The sequence below is a fragment of the Corvus cornix genome, chromosome 24 (genome assembly GCF_000738735.6).
Source record: "Corvus cornix cornix isolate S_Up_H32 chromosome 24, ASM73873v5, whole genome shotgun sequence".
Lineage (NCBI taxonomy): Eukaryota > Metazoa > Chordata > Aves > Passeriformes > Corvidae > Corvus > Corvus cornix.
This window is the reverse complement of record NC_046353.1, coordinates 6,015,094-6,035,364: the sequence shown is the minus strand read 5'-3', so window position 1 is coordinate 6,035,364 and position 20,271 is coordinate 6,015,094. Positions and strand designations below refer to the sequence as shown.

Below are 20,271 nucleotides of genomic sequence, written 5' to 3'. Positions count from 1 at the left end.
AGCATTGCCATAAATGGTAATTAATTTACCTTGTTCCTGCGGCTTTCAGGACTTTGTTAATGGTGTGAGTGGGGCAGGCACCTGCACAGAGCAGTTTGCAATGAAAACATTCACACTGGCCTGCAGAAGAGGGATCAGTTTTTGTGCCAACAACGCAAAATCCACAAGTTTGCATCTCAAGGGCTCAGGCTGGAGATGTTCTGGTTGGAACTTCCCCAGAGATGTTGCTTCACAACAGAGTTAGAGCTGAGTGGAAATTTCTCACTTCCTCTTCCAGAGTGAAAACGTGACCGAATCACAGAATCCCAGAATGGATTGGGTGGGAAGGGACCTTAAATCCCATCCAGTCCCACCCCTGCCATGGCAGGGACACCTTCCCCTGGAGCACCCCATTGTGCTCCAAGCCCCGTCCAGCCTGGCCTTGGACATTTCCAGAGACGGCCACAGCTTCTCTGGGCACCCTCACAGGGAAGAAAATGTTGTTATTGGTGTGATTTTGGGTTTTCTCACCTCTGTACACATCCATGTATTTTTATCCATGTGGATGGAGATGAAAACGGAATTTTTCCCCACCTCGTTTCTCACCCAATCCTGACACCTTCAGATGTTTCCTGTTTAAAGCCCATTTTTACACGGATCTGGTCTCCCTTAGAAAAGTGGGATAAACCATGGATGAGCCAGTTTATCACAATTATCTTGGTCGACGTGGAGGAGATCCACGTGCAGCAGCTCCCAGCCTAAAGAGCATCACCAAAGTCACTTGTGGGGCAGTTTAAGTATTCAGGATGTTCCCGTACACCCCAAACTTTTCTGTTTTAGTGCATATCCTTCACATCCAAGGTGATGGACATCCAAGATCTGAGCTCCTGTCTGATCCAAGGGTAGAAAAAGCTCCTTCTCCTGCTTTGGAGGGCAGAAATTTCCCCTTAGCTCGGGCATTCGCTGTCCTTGGGCTCCATCCAGGCAGGAATTCATCGGGGTTGGTCCAGAGGGATGAGCTCTGGTGCTGTCCCCATTGGCTTTTGAGGCCAGGCAGCTCCAGAGGGTGCCAGCACCTGGATCCCAGATGTGCCCAGCTCTGGGACCACTGAACGTCTGGGCACAGGCTGTGAGCCACGCCTGGGTTCTGAGGAGGGGCAGAGGGAATGTTGGGGCAGCCTGGGCAGACCTGCCATGGATTTCCAGGCGCAGGCAGCTCCTGGTCCGGCTGTGTCACCTTCTCCCAGGGCAAACACCGGGAAGGTTCCTCCGACTCAGGAATCCCCATTTTTCTCCCTGGGGTAACACCAAAAGCAGGGATTCTGGTGTTCAGGATCCTTTTGTTGGTTCCTGCTCTGTTCCCAGAGTCAGATGGAAATGATGATCCGTGAAGGGCTCTGGAAGCTCCTTACCTGCAGCTTCTCCCCCTCAGTGGTTTGTGATCCACAGGCAGGAGCACAGGGATCTCTCCCTGGGGAGGAACCCGGGGGCTGTGAGGGAGTGGAACTGGGGTAGGCGACAGCCGGTGACACTCAGGACTGGGCTGAATTCTGCCCGAATGATCCTTTCTCACTGCCCAGCTCCAGCAGACAAACCAGGGCCGTCTCCAGCTGCAGCCACCTCCCAGTGATGCTGCTCTGAGCTCTCATCCCAAATGCTGACGAGGATTTCTGAGGTTATTGGGAAAGGGGCTGTTTCTGCCGACACCAATGTCCTGCACCTCTCAGCAGGAGCCTGAGTGCCCCCAAATTGAAGCAGAACCCGTGAAACATCCCCAAGACATCTCGGATTTGGTGAAACCATCAATAAGCCCTGTGGGGAAACATGAAGGGATTGCTTTATTTTTTATGAGCACAGAGCAAACCCAAAGCAGCTGCCATGGAAAGTGCAATGACTTTATGATCAATTCCATGAGCTGCCCGAAATTTAACCCAACTTTTTTGTTGCGAGCTGAAGCAACTGGTTTCGGGTGACTGATGTGACAGCAGCAACCCCGAAACCAGGCAACCACGTGGAACCTGGGGATCTTCACGGTCCCTTCCCACCCAAAGCATTCCATGACTCCGTGATTCCATTGCCACGCTCCCAGCCGGCTGCACAGCCGCTCCTCAGAGCTGTTAATGTCTGGATTGCTGCATCCCAACACCCTCCTGAGCGGAGCATCCAGGGAAGGACATCTTGCTCGCAGCTGCCAGCGGGGTTATCCCGGGAAGAGTTGCCCGGATAAAAATTGATTGCTGAACACATTCCACTCCCTCGGAGCTCAGATGTGACAGAGCCTTTGTAGCAAAGCCCAGGAGGCTGGAAACCTTCCTGGGGAGATGGAACCCTGTAAATCATTTCCTGTGTTAAAACGGCTACAAGAAGGAGCCGTGCCTGGCGAGGCCAGCAGGTAACGGATTTGGGCCACCTGGAGCTGTGTGTTCCTAAATTCAGGGCTAAAGGAGAGATTAATTCATTTTCTGGGAGCTGCTGGAGGACCTGGGAATAGTTTTATGTGCATAAATAATGTGGCTTTTTTGCTATTTGTCACTTTGTGCATTTCAGCAACCTCCTGGGCTGGGAGAGCGGAGCAGGAGGGACCTTTGTCCTGTGAGCACTCGTTCGGCACAGCTGATTTCTGCAGGGAACATTTGGCAGCAGGAGATGCCACAGGAGCCCTGTGCAGGCAGAAATTCCCCACGTGGGAGCAAACTCAGGCTTGGTTTGCACTTTGCAAATGTCCACTGTGCTGAGAGTGCTCAAAACACCCAGGGGTGTGCTGGGAAAGGGAATCTCCGGGAATTATTCCTCTCCTCACACGGATCCTGCAGCAGTGGCAGTGCTCAGACATACAGGCTGCTTTGCTTTTTGGTGAGGGTGCTGCCAAATTCCCTGGAAATCAACCCCTCCTGCAGATGCTCTGCAAGCAGAACTTTATGGTGTCGGTGCAGGGAGGCAGTGGGGGCTGAGCCCCCCGGCTGGGGGCTCTTTGTTGCTGTTGGGATCTCCAGGGAAAATCCCAGCAGCCGCTCCCAGGCTCCCATTTTGCCAAAATGTCCTGGAGCAGCACACACGGAACCCTTGGTACCTGGGCTTTGCTCCAGGGCTGCTCATGGAGACAACGGGATGGGATCCGTGCTGGAGCCGGGCAGGATTTCCAGCCGGGAGCCCTCTCCTGGAGGAAAACGCGGCTCTGCTGCCTGGAGAGCGAGACAGGGAGAGGCGGGATGGACACGTCCTCCTGCATCCGGGATTTGGGGGTGCCACTGGCGTTTGGAGGGCCCTGGCCAGGCTGTGAATGAGACAGGGCAAAGACCCTGAGAGAGACAACCCCAGATCCTGCTCTTCCAGAGCCTCTGGATAATGCACAGGGGCGTTAACGGAGTGAGACCACTGCAGGCTGTGTTTCTGCCCCACTCCCTTGTCCTGGCCGGCCGGGAATGTGCTCTCCTGCCCTTCTCCTGTGTGGAGAGGCCCCGGACACCTTCAGCACCTGCCTTGGGACCGGCCTTTGGGGAGATGTGGGTGGGGACCATCCCCCCCGCCAGAGCTGATCCAGTGGCTCCCAGTGCTGCCCGAGCAAATTCCCTCTCCGGCTCCTCATGGAAGGAGGATTCCTTCAGCCTTTAGGGTTTTGAAAGCAAGCTGCGGCCACCAGGGCGCTTTTCTGGTTCCAGAAGAACATGCCAGGGGTTTGCAGCAGGCTGGATCCTTCCCGGGGCAGGGGGAAGGCAGGAAGCAGAGCAGAGAGCCCTGGGACACCACGGGAGCAGGGAAGGAGAAGGTGCCAGGACCCGTCAGGAGGAAGGGATTTCTGCCACGAGGCACCTCCGGGCACGGGCGGCAGCTGGGCTGGGATTTGGGGACCAGGGCTGCACAAGCCTCACCTGGCCGTGCTCTGCGAGCCTTTGCTTCGATCCCTGGGCAGGAATAAACTCCACTCACGGGACTGGGGGGGCTGGAGCCTCGGATGGATTTCTAGGACACGGCACCCCAAGGCCACCCCACAGCGGGGCCGGCAGGACGCTGCTGTCCCCATCCCCACCTCCAAGCAGCCGCTGTTTTGCTTCCCCAGCGCCGTGACATCGGCCAGAGGTGGCTCTTTCCTGGCTGGCGGCGTTCGCAGCGCCCTGGGCGCGGGGCTGACCACTCCCCCTCCCTTTGAATAGGCAGCCCTGCCTCGAACACTATGGTATTTCCATCCTCCCCGGCTCCGGCGCGGAGAGCACCAGGTAGTTGGGAGGAGAGCGGACACAAGTGTGGGAAGCCGTGGAGGATACAAAGCTTTTCCCTGGGTCCTTCAGCTGAGCCGTAAGTGGCAGGGGGAGAGGCTCTGCGAACTCGTTCGGGGGTTGGAGGTACCTGGGAACATTTTCAGGACACCTCAGATTTGGTTTGTGGGGATTTACTTTTCCTCTCTCCATTTCCAGTCTCTCCCAGTGATAGATTTGTGTGTTTGCTGCTGCAGGATCTTCTCGAAATGTCTGGGGTGATGTTTCCCTTTAAAAATCTTTATAGATATGTATTTATATATTTGGTACATAATTTTATATGGACATTCAGGAGAACATTATTATTTTCCTCGCGGAGGTGGAAGGCTGTGCACTGGCATTAGTACAGTGAATTAAATTTGCAGTTCCTTTTCTGTTTTGAGTTGTAATTTGGTTTTGGTGTAATCAGGTTTGGTTTTGCTGGGAGGGAGGGGAGATCCAAAGTGCCTGAGGTCGGACAGACAGCCCCGGGGCTGATTCCTGCTTTGCAGGGATGATTGGAAGGATTTGCTGTGGCCCCTCCACGTGTTTTCCATGGCAATGGCCAGAGTGGCTAAAGGGCCCGGAGTGCCACAGGTGCCAGCGTGGGCCTGTGGGAGAAGCTGGAGTGTGACAGCTGCAGGGATGTGCTGCCGAGCCGCTGCCATTCCTTGGGAAGAGCAGAATCCTGCCCCCCGGCCCAGGCAGTGGGAATTGTGAGTCCCTGAGGGCCCAGGCCAGGCCTTCCCCCTTTCCCATTAGTCTGTAAATCATTGCTTTGCATGTGGCCACTCACTCGGCGTTAGAGCCACCATCAGCCTCCCATCCTGCGCTGTCAGCCGACACCTTGGGGGCTGCGGGCTGGGGCTGGGCCCTTTCCTGCTGCAGCCCATTCTCACTGCCTCCCATCCCGCTGGGTTTGCAGCTTTCTCCTGCCTGCCATGTCGATAATTTTCTGGCAAACCGGATTTTTTGGGGCATTTTCTCCTTGCCCAGGGGCTGGGGGTGTGTGGAAGCCTGAGGTGCTTTTTGTACCCCAACACTGGGATGTGTGTGTGTGTCCCTTGTCCTCAGAGCTTTGGGGGGGACCGTGTGCCCCTCGGGATCAGAAAATTCTTTCCCATCTGGCAAGGTGAGGGACAAAGAAACACGAGGTAACCCCAGCTGCCACAGTGGTTTGGAGCCCCGTGGAAGAGCGGGGCTCAGTGGGGTTTTCAGAGCGAGCTTGGGCAGGCTGGTCCAGCTGTCCTGCTGAAGGTCCCACAGGGATCCTGGAGCACCACACGGACTCCCAGCTGGGCTGTCCATCCTTGTGCCACGGGAGAGGCTGGGCTCTGCGGGATAGGTCAGGTCCTGCCCTGGGGCAGGGATCCCTCTCTGACACTGATCCCGTTCTTTCCCCCTTTGCTCTGCCCCAGCTGAGGGCCTGGCCCGTGGCATGGTGCTGTGAGTCCACTGCTTCACGGAGGCAAATTCGCGAGTGAAATAACAGCTGCCCTCATTAACCCTCCCTTCTCATCCTCCCGCAGTTGCCAGTGGCTGCCGTGGGCCGGGGCAGAGCAGGGTGATTTAATGGCAACAGCTCTGGCACCCCACCTAAACCCTAATCCCACCTGAACCCAGCTGTGCATCTGCTGGGGCTCCTGATGGGGCATTATTTTAGCTTAATTAGCAGCTGAGCAATGGATGAAGGAGCAGAGAGCAGGAAAATGTAGAGAAAAAGCAGTTTACTACAGGCACGGAGAGCGAGGGCTCTGCGAGTCTGGGCCAAGCTTTAACCATCCTGGCACTCTCCCACGGCCGCTGTCACCCATCCCAGCCAGAGTCTGTCCAGCCAAACGGGAAGGCTCTTGAGATCCCATCATATCTCCCTCGGATCTGACAGGCCCCGGGGGAGGGAAGAGCCAGGGATGCGCTGACGGGCGGCCCCTGCCCCATCCTTTGCGGCAAGCGCGAATCCCCGGCAATCAGCGCCCTGCGGCTCAGACAGTGGCCCGGGGGCTCACATCCTCGGCCTCGCCCCCTCACTTTCCCTGGGTGACCTCATCCCGGCCCTTTAACCTCCCGCAGTATTTACAGGGTGCAGGAGGGCCACTGCTACTCTATTTACCACCGCTACTCCATTGTTTACCGCAGCACCACTCAGTGCCCCGCCCGCCTTCCCTTCGGGAAACCGGGTGTGAACGCTCTAAAGTTATAAAATCATAAGAAATGTGGGATTTAGTGCGGCCAACCTGTTAAAAGGCATGGTCGTAAGTAAATAAAGCCCATTCCTGTCCACTGCTCCGCTGCTGCCTTAGGGATGCTCCTTTTGTCTGAGGGGCTGATGAATGGGAGGAGGTTTCTAAGATGCCAACAGATCAGCAACCCGTCCTTTGCCTGGAACGGAGCTGGCGGGCGGCCTGGAAAGTGCCCGGATCCCAAGGGTTAAAGCCTGGCGGAAGGATGTCATTTCCACCGGCCCTTTGCCCCACCCCCTCAAAGATGATAAATTAGTGCTGGATGCAAAAATGAAGTGGTTATCACTGAGCAGCTCTGGGTCAGAGGGTGGGGGTGTGGCAGGGGCTGCTGCAGGCTTTTAAAGCCTTGATTCACCTTCTCGAAGCCAGAAATACTTTAATGGGGTGGCTGATGCTGCCGCATCCTCCTGGCTTCCCATCTGACCCCATGGAAATTTCTCGGTTTATTGGGATGGAGGAAAGCACCTGAGTAGTGTTTGGTGGCTGTTCCTGGCGTGACACCTTCCCTGGGTGCCCAGCTGGGGCTGAGGGATGTGGGACAGAGCTGAGCGTGGTCCTGCAGCTCAGAACCTGGGGAACAGTCTGAGCCTCAGGACTTCACATCAGAGCCATGGATGGAGCATTAAAGTGGGAATCAGAGATGGGACTTGATTGGCTGCTGGGAAGCCACTGTGGCATCGCTCGACTTCCCTCCTCCTATCCTTAAAACAGCATAAAACTCAGACGTTACATGGAAATACTGTAAAGTGTCTTCATATAGCCAACAGACAGAGTTCACTTTATTCTAATATTCGTTTTTAACTCCTTCCCAGCTTCTGCAGGGGGGTTGTGTGTTAATCATGAGCACAAACAACTTTTCCCTTTTTAAACCAAGCTTGGTAATTGACTTAAAATTTTAAAAAAACCCCGACCTTGTAAAAGAGGAGGGATGGATGTTGAAATGAAATTAAAATTTTAATTTAGTTTAGAAGTGACCCAAGAGTGTAATAGCTTTGGCTGGTACTTGGTCAAGTCCCAGAATGAATGCTGCTTCTCCCACGCATGTTTTCACAATAGGATAGGAATAATAAGAGCAAACAATAAGGCTGAAGTCAAACTGTTAAGTCATTAAGGATTTTACCAAATGTTTCTGATTCCCCTCTATTTATTAACAGCTCTCAGGGAGCTGTGGCTCTGGATTATCTTGATGTAAATCTGCAGTGATTTCCTCAGTCTCAGCCAAGTTACCTGTCCCGGAGAGCTCCAGCCTGGAACGGAGCTCAGCTGAGCACCCTGACAGCATCCAGGGGAGGAGAGGAACTCTTTAGGCTCTTATTAGAGGAAGCTGCGGAGAAGCAAAATATCGCTCAGCCATCAGGGAAACTTGCTGACAGTGGGAGATGTTTTGGGCTGTGAAGTAGTTTCCTCCGGGAAGTGGTGGAAGTTCTGTTAAAATTAGCCTGGACAAAGCACAGCAGAGCTCTGTCTCTGCTGGCTCTGCCTCCTCTGCTCGCTTTTCCAGCGCACAATTATCCCAAGCACAGGATCTGCTCACCTGCCTTCTCCAGCAGGGTGTGTCACCTACTTGGGTGCCATCCCTGCCCATGGTGGGGGGTTGGAACGGTCCCTTCTGGGATTCCTTCATCGGGGATTCCATGATTCCAGGTCTTTTTCACGGCCTCAGGCCTGTGTTTCTCTGTCCTGTAACCGCTGTCACCCACAAAACCTGCATCAGGTCGGGGGACTGGTTTCATTTGCTTTTAACCAGGACTTGTCTTGAACCCACAGAGATGGGGATGCAAATTGCTGCGGAGCTTTGTGTTGTGTTTCTGCCCCTCTCTTGTGCTTTTTAACAGCTCAGCTTGGAGGGGAAGAGAAACCAGAAAGCAAAGAGGCTCTAAATGTCTTGGAGCTGCTGTCTAGAGATGATAATTCACCTCTTGCGGGCTGGGGAGGGGTTGCTCTGCAGCTCTGGTTAAATCCTATTGCTATTCCTTGTTGCAGGAAGCCTGTCCCGGCTGTCAGGACGGGTTTGGTGCTGCTGCTGCCAGTGCTCAGACGCGGCCTCGAGCAGCAGCGTGCGGTGCCTTGCTGGAAGGTTCAGCCTGAGAAAGATGCAAACGACACCCAGTGAGGCATGAACGCGGCTCTCGAGAGCTGCTGCGCGTGAGGTGTCTCGATCAAAGGGGAAAAAACCCCAAACCAAGCCCCAGCTGCCGCTGCACGAGCTGCAAAGCAGAGAGCAGGGCTGCTCGCGGGGACTGCTGTTTGACTGCTCTTGGGGCTGTGGCTCCTCACTCTGGGACACGTGGGTGTCACTGCGGCAGGTGAACAGCCCCCAGCTCTCTCTGGCTCCGTTTCACCCTGTCTTGCTCTGTTTGGCAGCATCAACCTTTGCTTTAGGGCAAGGTCAGCCCGCGTTTGCCTGAGATGGTTTATGTGCGCTGAAGGTTGGGGCCGGGTGTGCGATGGGCTGGGATCGAGCACCTTGCCCTGCATTAGGGGATGCCCTTCACACCGGGGATGTTCCGCCCTGGAAGTGCTCAGGGCCAGGTTGGACAGGGCTCAAAGCACCCTGGTGTCCTGGAAGGTGTCCCTGCTGCGTGGACCAGGATGAGCTTTAAGGTCCCTTCGAACCCAAATGTTCTGGGACCGCTCAGGTTGCAGCGATGGGCTCCACACACCATCCTCGTCTCGCCCAGCTGCAGCTGCCCCAGCTGCAGGGAGATTTAAGCCAAGGCGTTTTAACGCCTCGTTAGGGCAGGCTGGCAGGGCGTGCACAGATGCTGAGATTAGTTAAGGCTTCTGAGCCACACTAACTCGGCTCGGTGTGGTTTTGGGTACAGCACAGACAGAAACAGGCTCGTTGTTCTTCCACCGCGCAGGGGTAGTTTTCAGTCTTGTGAATTAAAAAAGAGAAGTTTGAAAAAAAAAAAAATCCTGCTGGTGTTAGAGGCAGAGTAAGTAATAACCAGCAGGAAATGATGATGATAATTTAATACCGTGCACATGCAGGTGGTTTGTGTTGGGCCATTACTCACAGGGCACGGGGGAGATGCTCTGGGGGTCCCTGTTTGCTGAGGTGCTGAGTGAGGCACAGCCAGAGCAGCTCTGCCCTTCCCTGGGGGTGGAGAACTGCAGCGAGCTCCGACAGCAGCAAAGCTCCAGGGAAGGAGCAGAGGAAAGGCTGGGAGAGGGTCCCAGGGCCTCCAGGAGATGGTCAAGGGTCCAGCGTAGAAGTGGAGGCTGGAGGTGATGTGGTTGTGCTGAGAAGAGCTGAGCACAAAAGGTGGGGAGCAGCTGAGGGAGCTGGAGGGGGGCACAGCCTGGAGAAAGGAGGCTCAGGGAGACCCTCTGGCTCTGCACCATTCCCTGACAGGTGGGGGCAGCTGGGGGGAGTTCAGCCTGTTCTCCCAGGGAACAAGTGATAGGAGTAAAGGAAACAGCCTCAGGTTGCACCAGGGGAGGTTTAGGTTGGCTATCAGGAAAATTTCTTCACTCAAGCACTGGCACAGCTGCCCAGGGCATGGTGCAGTCACCTTCCCTGGAAGTGTTCCAAAAATGCATCAAGTGGCACTCGGGATAGGGTGGGCCTGGCAGCTCCAGGTTAAGGGCTGGACCTGAAGGTTCTGGGATTTTGTTGTAAGATAACTCAGACCGGTGTTTGCTCCTGCAGCACTCACAGCCCAGGGCTCTGCAGGAATCCAGAGGTGCTCCCGAGGAGCCAGAGCTGTCCTCGGGGAGGTTAAAGCAGCTTCTCCTCATCACCAGGCTGGGAACAGCCATTCCCCTGGCTCCACGCCCCATCCTGCCCAGCCCAGGCTATTCCCCTTCCCTCTTTCCTCCCAGCACCTTGGAGTCGAATCCCTCAAAGCACAGACAGTGCATTCCCTGCGTTTTCCATGGGCACTGCAAGGAGAGAGGGAAAACATCCACACCTCTGATAACAGAGCCACGTTGCAGCTCCTCCACCTCAGCCACACAAATGGCTTCATTGGTGATTAAAAATCCCAGCTAACGAGCAGCTCTGGCAGGAGGACTTGCTCAGGAGAGTAAATCCCGTGTGAGGAATGCCGTGTGGGACTGCAAGGGAGACATTCAGCGAGGGAAGCCTAAGCTCATGGAAAACAGAGGATGTGTTGTGAAACGGCAAAGTTCTTTGTGCGACAGGCTGGGCCTGACAAAGCTTTCACAGGAAAGGTGTTGATCTCAACAACAAACTGCTTTTTTTTTTTTTTTTTTTTTCCTCTCTCAAAAGAAAAAAATTGGCAATGATTTCCCACCGATTCTCCAGCAAAGGAAATATGATCTCATCTTCCCTCAGAGCAGCTCCCTCACTTGCAGGTGATAACTCATTCCCCATTGTCAGGCCCTCCCCTGGTTCCACTCCTGCATCTGGGTGCTGCATTGTTGATACAACCCCTCTAATCACAATATTTCCTATTAATCCGGGTATTTTTCCTCTTAACTTTTGCAGCCTAAACTCGCTAAGGTGCTCCAAGGTTTATACAGCTGTGGGAAGCACAGGCTTAGTGGGGCTGTCAGTTTTTATGGCATGGAATCTAATGCCCCTCTCCATTGCTGCAGGCACCTCCAAGATGATGAGTTATTACATGGACACGGCCATCGGCAACGCAGCTCCTTATCCTTTGGCTCGGCCTGGGATGATGGTAAGGAACGGACAGGACAACGGGGAATGGCCTTGCACTGCACAAGGGTGGGCAGGGATTAGATTTTAGTCAGAAATTCTCCCCTGGGAGGGTGGGCAGGCCCTGGCACAGGGTGCCCAGAGCAGCTGTGGCTGCCCCTGGATCCCTGGCAGTGCCCAAGGCCAGGTTGGATGGGGCTTGGAGCCACCTGGGATAGTGGGAGGTGTCCCTGCCCACGGCAGGAATGAGACAGTCTCTAAGTTCCCTTCCAATCCAAATCATTCCATGACTCTATAAAAGACAGGAGTTGGGGTTGGTTTCCTACCCCAGCAGTTTTCTCTCAGGTTGCTGTGATTTCTCCAGCCCTGACCCAGCTCGGTGCCATCTCGTGAGTCCCTTAAGGGAGTCCAGAGCAGTCCTGAATTCCAAGCGTTTACCCAGAGCTTCTCTGTCCCTCTGGAGCCTGCAAACCTCCCCTGGAAATGGGATCCTGCATCGGATTTCCTGCGCTTGTGTTGGGAGGATTGTCAGGGGAAGCATTGTCCCGGTGCCTGCTCCCCCTGCTGCCCTTCACCTGGGATCAGCACGGAGCAGGGCAGCGTTTGGGAAAGGTTCCCGTGGTTTTCTGGGGTTTTGGGAGCGCTCCGGTGCTCCCTCTCCCGAGCCAGCTCTGCCTTGTTTGCAGCTGATGGGTGGTTGCGTATAATAAAGGTTGGGGTGTGATTCTGGGACAGGCTGGGCAGGGATTTGAGCCTTTTTTAGGAAAATCAGATCCATATTTAGGGAAATCTGATCCATGTTTAAATCAATCAGACCTATATTTAGAGAAATCAGACCTCCATTTAGAGAAATGATATTTGTAGTTGTTTTTCCAAAGAACTGCTGAGCGTTAGAGGTCAGATAAACCCTGGGCTGACACAGAACATGTGCTAAGAGCCAACATTTTCCCCAAATTGGGAAGAAAAGCCCACCCTGAGCCGTAAAATATTCCCAAGGCAGCTGCACAGCTTTCCTTTGAATGGTTCCGAGCAAACATTTGGCTTTTAAATATTGATTGGCCATCAAGGAAATCTATTCCCCCGCAGGGAAATGGTAACAATGATAAAAAATTCAAACTTCCTGCATTTATTTATAGGTACGTGCATGGTATTGTCCTCTCCTAGGGAGACAAACACTTAAATGCAACGTATTTATTATATGCTATATATATGTATATATGTCTGTGTACATGGTAAATATATATATTGTGTATAGATATTATTATTGCTTTTATATAATAGATATTATTATGTAATATAATGTAAATATATGTAATATATAATGTGTAAATATATAAAATGTCTATTATATAATATATAATAGATATAAAATACGCAATACATATAATATAATATAGATATTATAAAAATAATCAATACAGTGTGCACATATATATACACAAATATATAAGTATAAAATAAATAGGTGTGTACAAAATAAAATGAAAATTACATCCTGGGATCATTTATTAAAGTTTTTTTTTTTCCCCAACCTAAACAAATCTATGTTTCTAAGTACCTCTCTGTCTAATAAATATATTTTCTTTATAAAGTATAAATCTAGCTTCATATACAATAAAAATAAATGTGTAATTTCTATTGAGTTATGAGCTAGGATTGCATAGGTGTGGGGGTATAAATGCTTACGTCACACATAATCAGTACAAATATAATGTGTTGGGTGTTAACATATAATAATGCAGTATATTATGTAATGTACAGGTAATTATATTATCTAGAAATTATGTTATACATTATATTATTTATGTAAATTATGTTTAAATATTATATAAATATTTATTTAATTAATATAATTAAAATATATTTATGTATCTATTCAATTTATATAATTTATATTAAAATTGTGTTATATATTTTATGAATTCTACAAATTATACATTGTATTATATAAATTATATATATATATATACATTTCATAGGAGGTGTATATCTCACCCACCCATGTGTGCATACCACATGTATATACATGTCTGTGGACACAACAATAAAACCAATATAAACTTAAATAACCCAAATATAAAGGATATAATCCCAAATAAAATCCCTATGAATAGGAAGAAGAACATAAATATGACAGCTGGGACCAGGCTCTCCCCCAGTGCCTGGACAGGGCTGTGGTTCTGCACCCCCTGGTGACCCCCCCCCACATTTTGGGGGGGTTTTGGGATCTCCTGCTGCCAAAAAATGACATTCCCAGCTGGGGGGGTGGAACAAACTCTGCCACAGAGGGTGTCCCCTAACCCTGAAATCCTGCCGAGCTCAGCCCCACTCCGACCTTCACTTTTCTCCTCATATTGGTTTAAAAAAGGCCCCTTTTGGCCCTGTCCCAACACCCCTCAGCCGAACAAGCTGGGATCTCCCAGCGCAGGACTTGCTGCCTGATTTTGGGGGAAGCCCCACTGCCCCCTGCACATTTCGGGGTCCTGCCTCCCTGACCATTCCCTTCTCCTTCCAGAAACAAGGAGTCCCTGGTCCCTGCGAGGATCCCTGGGTGACGTGTGGCTTCCAGGCCTCCTGCTGCCAGCCCAGGCCGTGCTGCCCGCTGTGGGATGAACCCGCCACGCAGGAGGTGCCCACGGGGCTGGAGCACTATGGCACAGGTAGGACACGGGGGTGGCACGGGTGGGACACGGGGGTGGCACCTTCCCTGTGCTGGGCGGCTCGGAGCAGCCTCAGCTGGGAAAATGAGCCTGAATCCCCACCAGGCTCTGTTTGTTGTGTGTCCCCCTGGTCTCCTTCCAGATTTGCTTCCTGTCCCAGTCCTGCTCTCATTTATTGGGGATTTTGTCCTTAGTGCCTCCCTCAGGCACAGCATTGCCAGGCTTGATGGTGTCAAGGGTCTCCCTTCATGAAGATTGGCCCAGAAAGCAGAAAAAACCCTTAAATATATTTTTTGTATCTATTGTCCTCCAATTGAAGTGATGCTGAAGGGTGGGAGCTTCCTTCTTCCCTGCTATGGTGTGGGAGACCTCCTCTCCTCTTCCTGCTGTGCGTTTTGCTGGGTTTTGGAATTTTGAAGTCCTGGGTGCATCTCCCTTGCATTTAGGGGCAGCAGCCCTGCCTGCTGCTCCCTGGGGTGTCCAGGAGGATCCCATGGGCAGGGTGGACCTGCCAAGCTGCTGGTGGCATCCTCTGCATTTCTCCTGGCATTTGCAGGACTGATGTCCTGGCTCCTGGTGAGTGACTTTGGAAAGTGGCATCCATGGAGGTTTACAAGGAAATGGGGATGCCCAAATTTCCTTTCCGCTCTGGTGGAAATTTTGGGTCTCTTGTAACTCAGTGACTTGCACTGGCACAGGGTGCCCAGAGCAGCTGTGGCTGCCCCAGCCCTGGAAGAGTCCAAGGTTGGGACACTTGGAGCAACCTGGGGTAGTGGAAGGTGTCCCTGCCCTTGGCAGGGGGTGGCACTGGATGGGCTTTAAGGTCTCTTTCAACCCAGTTCTGGGATTTTATGATTCCTTGGGAGGGTGGTGGTCACCAGAGCCAGAGGTGAGGAGCCAGGCTGGGCCATCAGCTAAAGCAATCCCCAACCTGGCGTAGGGAATGTGCTCCCAGCCTGGCCTAGGGAATGTGCTCCCAGCCTGGCCTAGGGAATGTGTTCCCAGCCTGGCCTAGCTGATGTCTCCTCCCACACATCTCTAGTTTGGAAGTTGTTACAAAAGCACCGCTGTCTGGTTCTTGCCCCACGTGTGTTTCAACACATGAATTTTCATGCTGAGCTTGCGCTTTGGGCTGTTTCTTGTGGTGTGGAAGGTGGGGTGGAACGAGATGAGCTTTAAGGTCCCATCCAAGGTCCCAGACCATCCTGGGATTCCAGGACTCTTGTAGGAGCAGATGGTCTCTGGCCTGGGGTGGGTGAGGAGGGAGCAGCCCAGGGCTCAGGTACCCCCAGCACAGCCTGGCCACAGAACCAAGAGAAAGAGCTCAGGTTGCACAAAGGTGACCTTTGCCAAGGGCCAAGATGAAGTTTATGTTTCACTTCAGTCCCACATAAGCCAGTCCTGAAGGGCTCAAACCCCGTGCCAGCTTTCCTGTGGCATGTGCTGCTCTCCTGGGACCAGTTCCTGCTCATCAGTGGTGCTTGTTGGCCCCTGGGGGGGGAAAGCCCTGGTGCTCAGAGCTTTCTGCAGCTGAAGAGTTCAGCAGAACCAGCCACTGCTGCGGTCAAATGTACAGTCTGAAATCTCTCCTTGGCAAAGGTTCAGGCATTTGACTTTTTTCCTTTCTCCTTTGGTGAGCACTTGAGTGTGAGCAGGAGATGGACACATGGAGCTGTGCCTGTGGCCGGAGCAAAGCCCCTCTGCTATTCCCAGGCGTCCTTATTCCAGCTATTTGCTCAACTCCTGTGGGTGACCTCTCTCAGCATGATGTCAGCTCTGCTCTGATGAAATCTGCCCTGGCAGCATTTGGATTTGCTCAAACATTTTGCAAGTCTGTGCCTGGAAAGTTGTTTTAGGGTTTTTTTCCCCAACCGTCTCCCGTTCTCTGTGGAAGTGCTCTCTCCGGGGACCAACATATCTGCAGCCCAGCTCCTCCTCACCCCACACTGGCTCTGGGAGCTTGCTTGATACAGAGGCTGGAGCCTGCCTCCAACCTCAGTGAAGCCAGAGAAAGAAATCCAAGCTGTTGCTGTCTTCCACAGGTTTTGATCCAGATTTTAGTGAGTTGGGATGAGCAGGACAAGCCCCCGGCTCTCTTGCAATACCTAAGAATTACTTTTCAGTTCTTCCTGTTGCCATGCAAGGTGCTCTTTCTCTGATTTGTTTTTTAGTGTTGCTGGTTCTTCAGTCTAGAGCAGTTTCTAATTTTAAACGAGAGGAAACTCTTATTTGTATATGGGGCCAGGAACAGCCTTTCATTTCTCCTTTGTGTCTCGGCTGCACATGAAAACCATTTGTCATCTATTCTTCTGCTGCACCAGAGGCTATTTTGGTTTTCATGGTCTTGATGTTGGTGAAAGAAACAAGTCAACAAGGAAAATGCAAGTGTGAATATATCCTCCTGCAATAGAAACCCACAACATTTCGAAGAGTTTGAGGACTGCTTGCGTTTAGGGAAGATGCTTTGCCTTTGAAGTTTGGGCAAGTTTATTTACACTGTGCTTGAAGCTGATAAGATTATTCTGTGATATGGATAAAGGAAAGCCTGGTGTGGATTTAGCTCATAGATAAAGCAAGAAGGGGTGGAGTTTTTCTGGCTTTAAAAAGCCGACATTTGAAAGCGGGCTGGAGTCAGTTTCATTTGTTAGCTCGTGCCACAATGTGTGGTGCACATGTTGGGGATGTCACTGCCCAGGGATCGCCACAGCGAGGGGAAGGCCCAGCCCAGAGGTGGCAGAACAAAGCCACCCAGAGGGGAGTTGCCGGCTGCCCAGGGACAGGAGCTCTGCTCCCTGCACACGTGGCATCAGGACTGTAAGGGCACCATGGCTGCTCCATCTCCACCCACCTGCAGGTGCCCTGTGCCTGCCCAAAGCGTTGCTGGAAGGATGCTGAAAGCCACACTTGGCACCGTATGGCGAATCCATAAAGAAATAGGATCCTAATATTCCTCCACGGGCGTATTTTTTGGATGATACAAAGTTAGGTGTAAAACTGGAGTGGAAGGAAAGATTTGACATTGGAATTATCAAATTGTTGTGGGGCTCTGAGCAACCTGACCGAGGGGGTGGCATCCTGCCCGCGGTGCAGGGGTTGGAATGAGATGATCCTTGAGGTCCCTTCCTGCCCAAACCACTCCGGGATTCTGTGATTCCATTCCAGTTCCAGCATGGACACAGTGCTGGCTGTGCTGCCTTTAGGAGCCAAGGCCACTTGAACAGCCCCTTCCACTCAGAGCGGGTTTGTTTTCCTTACTGATAGGGGAGATAAAACTGTTGTTAATGGCAAGTGAGGGATGGAACGACTCCGACTGCAGCGGGAGAACTTTCTACAACTGTTGTGCTGAATTAGCATCCTTGGACCGACGGTATTCCCAGCCTTTTGGATACTTCTGGAGCATTTGGGGGAGTGCTCCTGCCTTCACTGAGAAGTGAATCACAGAATCCCCAAATGGGTTGGGTTGGAAGGAGCTTTAAGGATCATCTCATTCCAACCCCGTGCTACAGGCAGGGACACCTTCCACCAGAGCAGGTTGCTTTAAGCCTGGCCTTGAACAGTTCCAGGGATCTTCTGGAGAGCAAAAAGCAGAGCTGGTGCTTCATGGGCATCAAGTCCCTGCAGCCTGGGCTGCCCTGGTGTTGTGCTGGTTTGGGCAGGAGAGCCAAGCAAGCCCTCGCAGCTGGAGAAACTCCTGGGTGTGCTCTGACCCCACACAAAGCAGGGCTGGATGCTCCCTGTGCCCCCACCCTGCTGACCCTGTGATCCTCCTTCCAGCCCAGCTCCCAGCCCAGGGTCTCACGGGGCCGCCCGCCTCCGTGGCAAACCCTCCCAGCTTTTCCCCACATGTCCCCCTCCTTTGCCTGCTCTTCTCCCGATGGAGAACCCCGCAGGAAAGCGCTTTCTGTGAGCGCTTTCTGGGCCATCTTCCAGGCCCACGCTCAGAGGAAGGGGGCTTGGAGAGGAGGAGGAGAAGGGGGGAAGGTAAAGCTGACCAGGCTCAGCCCGATGGCTTCTCCAGCTGCAGAGCATTTTCCGAGCGCAGCTTTTTCTTTTTTTTTTTAAAATCTGCTATTTTTTTTTCATGTGCTTTTATCCTATTTTTAACTGTGGCCTCCTTCCTTTTCTCAGCCTCCTCCAACACTTCCCCCTCCCCTGTGCTGCGCTGCCTCCCCCGCACGCTCTCGCGGAGATGAATGGGCGCCTTCTCACAGGGCACGCACAGCTGCTGCTCCCGCCTGCAGGACAGCCAGGCTCATCCCTGGAGCAGCCAGGCTCTTCCCTGGGCCAGCCAGGCTCATCCCTGGGCCAGCCAGGCTCATCCCTGGAGCAGCCAGGCTCTTCCCTGGGCCAGCCAGGCTCATCCCTGGAGCAGCCAGGCTCATCCCTGGGCCAGCCAGGCTCATCCCTGGAGCAGCCAGGCTCTTCCCTGGGCCAGCCAGGCTCATCCCTGGGCCAGCCAGGCTCATCCCTGGAGCAGCCAGGCTCTTCCCTGGGCCAGCCAGGCTCATCCCTGGAGCAGCCAGGCTCATCCCTGGGCCAGCCAGGCTCATCCCTGGAGCAGCCAGGCTCATCCCTGGGCCAGCCAGGCTCATCCCTGGAGCAGCCAGGCTCATCCCTGGGCCAGCCAGGCTCATCCCTGGGCCAGCCAGGCTCTTCCCTGGAGCAGCCAGGCTCATCCCTGGAGCAGCCAGGCTCTTCCCTGGAGCAGCCAGGCTCTTCCCTGGGCCAGCCAGGCTCTTCCCTGGAGCAGCCAGGCTCTTCCCTGGAGCAGCCAGGCTCATCCCTGGAGCAGCCAGGCTCTCCTCACCCTCTTTAACAAACCGGGAGCAGCCAAGGGGGATGTGGAGGAAGGTGAAGGGAAGCAGGACGGGGGAAGATCGGGGTGAGCCCCCACGGGGAGGGATGCCCTGGATGGGAATTCATTCCGTGGCTCGGACAAAGCCCTGCACAAAACCCTGCCCCTTCCCAACCTGCTGCAGCATTCCCTGACCCACAGCTCTCCCTGGCTCGGGGGCTGAGTGAGGCTTCTGGGCTCTGTTGTCACCCTCTGGCCGCTGAGGTGGCACAGCCTCTCTGTGTCCGGAGCTGCTTCAGTTCTGGCTGGAATGGGGGTTTCTTTCACTTTTCCCCTGTGGACCTTGAGGGGTTCCATTGGCTCCAGGTAAAGGCCGGTCGCAGCTGCTGTGCTGGGACACTCTGGGCTGCTGAAGGACACAGATTGTTTTCTCTGTTAAGTGCACTTTCCAGTCTGTTGGTGGAGAGAAGAGATCCTTCTGTGCCTTGGGAATGAATTGCAGGGCTGTGGGATGCTGGGGGTGTGTTCGAATCTCCTGGGAAGGATGAGCAGTCCCTGCTTTGGGAGCTGGAGTGCTGATTCCTGTGAATCCTGTTGTTTCCCAGCTGAGGAAAACACACACAGGCGATCCCGTGGCACTCAGTGATGCTGGGACCTGCTGCAGCTCAGCACTTGGAGAGGATTTTTTGCACTGAGGCAACAGAATGCCAAAAATCCAGGCTTTCGCTTTTCCATTGGTTTCCTGTCTGACTCTGGAAAATTCTCTGTGTCACCTCTCCAAGCCAAAACCCCAGGGAGCTCCCTGTGCCTTGGTCATCAGCAGAGAATGAGCTCAGAGCTCTTTTCCCACTTGAGCTGCAGACTGGAGTCAGCTGGGGATGAGGGATCATGCTCGGAGCAGGGTGTTGGTCCCCGGGATGAGGCTGGGGGAAAGCTGGAACGTTGGTGTGTGTGGGTTTTGGAAGAAGCCTGGAGATTTGCTGGGGTTCTCAGGTGTAACAGAGGGGCGGGAGCTCAGCAAGAGGCAAAACTCAAGTTTGGGAACTGCAAAAAGGAGCAGTGGCACTGAGAGCTCCCATCTGGGAAAGGGATAACGGGATGTGGAGTCTGGAGCAAGGGGACTGAGACACAGCCTGTCCAGGGCTTCCCTGATGCCTTGAGGATGCCTGCAGGAGAGGTCTCGTTTTGGGGTGCCCTGGGAGCAGGACTGACGCCTCTGTAGGGATGGAGCGAGCTGTGGGTGTACCTGTTTGGTTTTCCAGAGGAGGAAACCATCCTACACCTCCAAACGCTTCAGACAGGCCACACAAAGCAGAACTGAAGCGGGTGGGGGGACGGTGTATGAGCTTTCCCAAGAAAATTCCTCACAACTGTAACCTGTGGGGACACTGGGCAGCAGAGCACCCTCTCCAGAGCAGCACTCAGCACTTAGGGGGGCTTTGCTGGGCTGGGGAGGAGCAGGGAGGGCAGCAGAAGTGAGGAGAGAGATTTGGAAGAGGCTTCGCAGGGAAGCGGGGGAATCCCTGTCCCTTGGAGTGTTCAAAAAATGTGTAAATGTGGCTCTGGGGGCCACAGTTCAGTGGTGGGCCTGGCGGTGCTGGGGGAATGGTTGAGCTGCCTGATCTTAGAGGGTTCCTTCACCCTTTAGGATGCTCTGATTGTGTTTTCTCCCAGGACGGACAATGGGCTGTGGGGAGCAGGGAATCCGGGACCCTGCAAACAGCCTGATCCTTTTAGC

At 53.3% G+C, this 20,271-nt stretch overlaps 1 protein-coding gene across 1 annotated transcript in view; it reads left to right on the top strand.

Moving 5' to 3' along the window:
* The first annotated feature begins 4,174 nt into the window (after window positions 1–4,174).
* ETS1 (ETS proto-oncogene 1, transcription factor) overlaps window positions 4,175–20,271 on the top strand; it is a 76,508-nt gene continuing 60,411 nt past the window's right edge. Inside the window, exons 1-3 of the mRNA XM_010403971.4 lie at window positions 4,175–4,272; window positions 11,018–11,100; window positions 13,594–13,738. Of these exons, the coding sequence (XP_010402273.3) occupies window positions 11,029–11,100; window positions 13,594–13,738 (217 nt within the window). The 5' untranslated portion in view covers window positions 4,175–4,272; window positions 11,018–11,028. The remainder of the gene's footprint in view (window positions 4,273–11,017; window positions 11,101–13,593; window positions 13,739–20,271) is intronic.